The sequence below is a fragment of the Diadema antillarum genome, unplaced genomic scaffold (genome assembly GCF_040938485.1).
Source record: "Diadema antillarum isolate AM-2024a unplaced genomic scaffold, OU_Dant_1.0 seq00000687_RagTag, whole genome shotgun sequence".
Taxonomy (NCBI): Eukaryota; Metazoa; Echinodermata; class Echinoidea; order Diadematoida; family Diadematidae; genus Diadema; species Diadema antillarum.
The window spans coordinates 588,165-593,921 of NW_027271592.1; the positions used below are offsets into that span (position 1 = coordinate 588,165).

At 39.4% G+C, this 5,757-nt stretch overlaps 1 protein-coding gene across 1 annotated transcript; it reads left to right on the forward strand.

Moving 5' to 3' along the window:
- Nucleotides 1-416: 416 nt before the first annotated feature.
- On the forward strand, nt 417-4,485 carry LOC139737245 (EEF1A lysine methyltransferase 4-like). The gene is made up of 4 exons (XM_071647921.1): nt 417-588; nt 1,420-1,576; nt 2,731-2,857; nt 4,174-4,485. Exons 1-4 carry the CDS (start codon nt 417-419, stop codon nt 4,483-4,485), a joined length of 768 nt encoding a protein of 255 aa, XP_071504022.1.
- The last annotated feature ends 1,272 nt before the right edge of the window (nt 4,486-5,757 follow it).

The following is a 5,757-nucleotide window of genomic DNA, read 5'->3' on the forward strand; positions in this document are numbered from 1 at the left end:
ATGTATTCCTTTGTATGGTGCACAAAAAGTGTGGGTGCCCGAGCCCCCACGGCCCCTACGGCTGCGCCGGCCATGTGAAATGGCTGAGATATCCAAAAACAGAGTAAAACAAGATGATGATAATAAAAGATGAGTCCCACTCTTTATCATGGTTGCTTAATTTTAGATATCTCAGTCATTTCACAACCGATTTTCATCAAATGATTTTTTATTTCCTTCTATTAAGTTCTAAAATTGCATGTTCTTTCACATTCCATAAGAGTTTTCTCATTGCCTAAAAAAACCCAGAAATTAAAAAAAAAAGTTGGAAACATGAAGCCAACCAAAACCAAAATCTCCCTTTAAATAATATACATTTTTCGTAACGATTACTTTAGCGCATGCGCGTTGAAGAAATGCAACATGTGTCTATCGCAATGGCTGGAGAAGACGAGGGCAAGCGACACAGAAAGCCAGATTTTACCACGGTGGACTACTGGGACAGTCGCTTTCAGGATGAAGAAACGTATGACTGGTTGGTGAAATACAGTCAAATAAGACATTTGATAGCGAAATATGTGTCCAAAGGAGACAGAATACTTATGCTCGGTAAGTCTAAAACGTCATCGCGAAAGCTGCACGCGGGTAACGGCACGGCACGGCAACCCTCGGCATACTAGCCCGAGAGTTGCGGCATGCGGAGGACCGTGCTGTGCAAAGGCCATAATGTTTTGATTCAGGGCCGAGTTGTGCGGCTGGTTTTAAGTCGGCATTAGCATTGCTTAATTCCACCCGGCATCCCATATAAAAAACTCTTACTAGTGTATCAACATGATCAGTATCACCTGGAACCAATGCTTTGACTTTGTGACAAGTCTAAATGATATTAAAAATGTAACACGATGGAATGCCTATCATTTGTATGTGATTTTGCTCGGCTGTGTGCGCACCATGTACTAGTAATAATAGTAGTATTGTAGACTGGACAACGCTACGTGCACTTTGTACGGTGCAAGAAACGGATTGTGCAAACTCGGCAATTTTATGTGTCTCCATGCCCATGGAGGCATGGTAAGTATGGGCATCTGGATTTTAGAATGAGAGTGAATGCAAAGGAGCTCTTGTCCTTTTCTTCTTTTTTTCACAACATTTGGACAAGAAACTAATTTTTTATTTATTTTTTATTCATTTTCCATTTATTTTATATTTTACTTGGCCTTTCCACTTTAGAACAACAACAACAACAAAAGTCTGACGTGTCATGACATCTAGATCTGTACACTGCTTTAATAGTGCTGGACCCAGTTCCAAAGTGAGAAAACAGTTCTGTACGTTGTAGAGCTAGAATGGTCTAGGCCAGCCTGACTGGTTTAGAATGACTAAATTCTTGTCAAGGCCTCCACAAGACCACACCATTCTTTTCCTCTGCGATAAACACAGGTTGCGGTAACAGTGAGCTGAGTGCAGAGATGTACAGGGATGGCTACCAGAATATCGTTAATGTTGATTTCTCATCTGTGTGTATCGACAACATGAGAGAGAAACACAAGGACTACGCCGGAATGGAATGGCTGGTGATGGACATTACGGATCTCAAGTAAGTCTTTGCAGATGTTCATCCCTCATTTCAAGATTCTCCGCACAGTAGCTAAGTTTCTTATTTGGGGTTAGGACCTCTATCAATTCATGTAGACCCAGTATAGTGATATTACATGATTAATGTTCTTCCCCATCAGTTCAGGTTTCATCACATAAGTACTTTCAACAAGTAACAGAACTACAATTTACAAATTTAAAGATTTCAACTTGTGTATCTAGAATCCAAGCTTATCAGCCACACCACACAGCAGGGATGCCAAGTTCAAAAAAGAATTTATGAGTGAGATTTTCATGACTCGGCATCTCAGCATGCGAATGTGTGTGCGAGTGAGGGTGTGGGAGGGTTTTTTTTCCCCTGTGGCCCGAGTCCCACGGTAAGGAGCTTTTTCAATTTTTAGCTCTTAATGGTGCGATCAGGTGCATACTTACAAGATGTAGGTGACTATAAGACAAAAGGGAAATATGCCGTCATTTGCACTATCACTTTAATCTTTTGAGCTATGCTCATCATATTATAGGCCCAAGTTGCAGACTTCGCCTGATGCGTGAGAAAAATGGGTGCCATGCGTGAGATCGTGAGATGGCCCCTAAATGCTTGAGTCTCACGCAGAATGCGTCAGACTTGGTAGCTCTGACACAGACACCTTGTCCCTTCTATTGCAAGGAAAAATGGGGGAAGTTCTTTAGACACATCTGATTCTGAAAATCTTAAAAAGGGCTATCAAATTTAATTTTTGAGTGAAAATTTCTTGTCATTGTTTGAGGCAACAACACACACACTTTACACAAACAAACAAAAAAATACAGAAAGAATGGAAATAGGAGAAAACAGATTAAATATCGTTCAGTAACGGTTTAATGCAGACAACTTTCCATCAGTTGTAGAGATCAGACAATAGGAGGTTCAAGAAGTCCACAGGAGTGGACGAAAGCTAGCCAGCAAGTCAATAAAGGTTGGTAGAAGCCTGCATTGGTGTGAACTGGCTTATTTGGGAATTGCAATTGCTGAGCAAACATGGGCTACTAGCCAATTAAAATACATGACATTCAACAGTGACATATTTTGAAGGTTTTGAAGCCAGACTCCAGCAGAAGTCACATGTCATCAAATAAATGTCGTCCTTGTCTGTAACCCCCACATGACTCTTCTAGGTTTTCCGACTCCAGTTTTAACGTTGTCATAGAGAAGGGAACCCTAGATGCACTGGTCGCCAATGAAAAGGATCCCTGGTACATGTCAGATGAAGGACTGCGCACAATGGAGACGACACTCGCAAAGGTAATTTGGGAGGACAGTGAAATTTGATATGACATTCATTCAGTGAGTGTGAAAAACCCATGGTTTATAGTCTTTGATGGGTTTTTACTGTCACTAATAAAGTTAAATAGCCAGTTGACTGTTATTCATGTCTGCAGCTAAACAGTCAAAATATTGCTCCCTGTAACACAAAGATGGATGGTCAATCCTGTCTATAGCGGCCACCCAAGGGAGTAAGAAAAAGTGGCTGTTTAACATGGTCTTTAACATGACTTTTCTATTGGGAGGAATTGAGTTTCTTGACCATATGTGGCAGGTGGCTGCTATAGGCAGGTGGTCGCTATGGCGGGTTTGACTGTATTATGGACAGATATAAACTTGAAGTCGGCTCAATAAATGTCTTCGACTGAACTTTAAGTTGGCTATCAATGAGTGTGTCTGCGAGTGCATTGAGAACTAACTTGAAGTTTTCTTGCCCAACTTTCAATAGGCAATTTTCATAACAGATTTAAATTTTATGCATACCTTTTAATCAGAGGTTGTTCTTGACAACCTGAAAGCTTGTTCAAGTCTTTTCCGACATAGCAGTAAATAATACGTAAACTGGATTCAATTTCATATAAGAATGGCAAGTCAAAATGGAACAGCTTGTCTCTGTGTTCCCGGGAATGAAACATCCGTAAATTTGAATACATTATGAAAATGGCTTATTACACTCCAAGCACCCAGGTAGGTACCTGCAAAAAATATGATATCAAATTATCTTCAGTACTAGTATAAATTTAAAACTAAAAGATTGCACAATTTTTTAATAAACTACTTTTCTGACAAAAATGAAATCACATTTTTTATTAGATTGAATTCTGAACATCTGATCCTCACAATTTTTTGTGGACACAAACTTTCTTTTTAGATATCTTTTTATGAAAGGGGAAGTCTATACCATCATTAACTTATAAAGGTTAAAAACAATTGTCACTCATTGTGGTCAATCTACAAACAAATGTACAGAGAATGCTAAATCATGATAGATGATATATCAGTGTAAACTGCTTTTAAGCATATTATGACAGATTGATTGTTGATATTTCGATGTGTCTGACTTTTTGGTAAATTTACAGAAACTGCTCAACTTGTCATTTATCAGTTTATTGCAGTCATTCAAAGCAATTTTCTCCACACTCTATGGAGGATTTTTACTAATTGCCTTTTGATTGATTAGTGATCGATTTTGGTTTGTGACCTCATACTTAATACTCAGTAGTACATTGTGTTTCTAACTTTCTTTTCACATTTTCTCCTTGGACTCTTTTGAATGGATTTCCCCACCACTTAAGGTGAGCCAGGTGTTGAAGCCTACCGGCCGTTTCATCTCCATCACCTTTTCCCAGCCGCACTTCCGTCGACCGCTCTTTGCAAAGAGCAGCCTCAACTGGAGTATCGAGCTGACCCTCCTCGGGGAGCACTTCCACTTCTTCTTCTTCGCCATGCTGAAGGGACAGCCCCTGGACCCCAAGGACACGGCCCTGGAGAAGGCGACGCTCGCGAAGAGGGAGGAGCACGAGATGGGTCGCCATGACGATGCACAGATGCAGCGTCTGGCCCAAGATGAAGATGAGGATGCCTTCCTGTTCAAAGTTTTGCTCTGACCAATGCTTCCTCCGCCACTGACTCACATTTCCATCTACCTCCCATACCAGCAGAAGGTGTGAAGTTGTTTTCCCTCTCTGGTCGCCTTGGAAACACCATTCCAGACATGTTCTCCAGTCATAAGTATATTTCATCCATGTCTTTCTGTGTGCTTTGTAATGTATGGAAGTAATGAGCGATTCAGCGATTCATGAGGTGTGTTTAATAGACCAGTTCGTAATTCCACTTTGCGCATGAGCAGAAAAAGGTCATTTGTACCAACAGGCATTTTGGTTTATTAATTCACCGACATAAGTATCTGTGATGTGATCATTATTCATGTGATCCTTGTTTAAATAGTGCTTGCCAGCGCATCCACCTGATAGCAAGCCTGGTATTTAGCATTGTCAAAAGAAAAAGGTTGTTATTGCATTCCATACGAAATAATGAATTAGATGCCTGCTTAAGAGTCAACTGGTATGACGGACTATTCTGGTCACCTGTTCTAAACACAAGTTCATGCTTTGTTTGAACACAAATTCCACAAATTGGTATGTCGGGCAAGCTTATGAATTATACCGCTTTAAAATGAGTGAAGTGCCTAACCAACTGAGAAAAAAGAAAGGTCATTTGCACCAAGGTGTACATGAGCTAATTACGAACAGGCTTATAGGGTGAGTGTTGGCAAGAGGGAAGTGGTTGTATGGTGTAGAGCTGTACTATGACCATGTCTTATACTGGAGCCAGAAGCAATTTGTTTTTATTTGTTTTGTTTTATTACATCTTGTGCAATAGCCAAAGAATGTGACTAAACGTTTATACATTTTTACATTTATATCTTTTTTAAGTAGAGGGATAGTGAAGTTTTGGTGATGAAGGCAAATATTGCCTTGTGTTGATTGTTTTTAAGATTCACAATTCCATGAATCTTGTTTCACAATATAAAGACTTTTTACAGAAATGTGCTAAAAGCTAGTATGTTTTAAGCTTTGTTTAGAAAGGACAGTGTATAAAAACCTATATATAAACCTGCATTCCTATGATATGTTAATGTGTGTGATTTGAAATCATGTCATACAATTAATCCCTGGTAGTTTTTTGGTGAAGATGACTTTTTATTTTTATTGCCTGTCATACAGTATATTTTATAGTGTTTCCATTTACATGAATACTGCAGCCGACTCATTCTGAATTTAACAACTCATGAAAATGTTGTCTCCTGTAGCATAAATGCCCTTTATACCATCACTATAAAGGTGTTAAATCTTTGTACCCAAAATGGATAATGCAAA